Raw genomic sequence first — 507 nt, 5'->3', positions numbered from 1 at the left:
TTTTTTTTGTGGGAAAATTTCAGACAATCTGTGGATATCTTGACCGGAGCTACACCTCCTACTACGACCAGTTTCATTCATCAGAGAGATTCTCAGACATCATTCACCAGCTCTATCGCCTCCTCATACAAGAGACGACAAAACTCTTTTCTAAATTCTTTTGCTTCTTCAACAAGCAAACAACAGCTTCTCTCCCACAAAGACGATGATGACTCAGTCAAATCATTCCTTTCATCTCAGCTCAAGTTATCCATCACAGATCTCTCCTACGCAGAATCAGATCTCTGCTCGTTTCCTCAATCTGTTCTCAACGGTAAGACGTTGTTTCGGTATTGGTTCTGTCTCAAAGGTCTTTCACACATAACTTTTGGACAGGGCATGAGAATGGTAATTAATTGGTAACCACAACACTTTAGGGATTAGACTCAAACGGTTGAGAGAATACTGTATCATGATTACAAACATGTGTTTTAATCTGTCTCTCCTTTTTTTTTTTTTTTTTTTTTT

At 38.5% G+C, this 507-nt stretch overlaps 1 protein-coding gene across 1 annotated transcript in view; it reads left to right on the top strand.

Annotated features, from left to right (window-relative positions):
- The window catches only part of LOC104764628 (vacuolar amino acid transporter 1), a gene marked incomplete in the record, with an annotated part of 3,219 nt that overhangs the window by 592 nt on the left and 2,120 nt on the right, over positions 1-507 (top strand). Inside the window, 1 exon segment of the mRNA XM_019240653.1 lies at positions 24-313. Within this exon segment, the coding sequence (XP_019096198.1) occupies positions 24-313 (290 nt within the window).

Source organism: Camelina sativa, chromosome 19, assembly GCF_000633955.1.
Source record: "Camelina sativa cultivar DH55 chromosome 19, Cs, whole genome shotgun sequence".
In the NCBI taxonomy this organism is placed as follows: domain Eukaryota; kingdom Viridiplantae; phylum Streptophyta; class Magnoliopsida; order Brassicales; family Brassicaceae; genus Camelina; species Camelina sativa.
The sequence above is the reverse complement of the archived record's forward strand: the minus strand, read 5'-3'. Positions and strand labels throughout refer to the sequence as shown.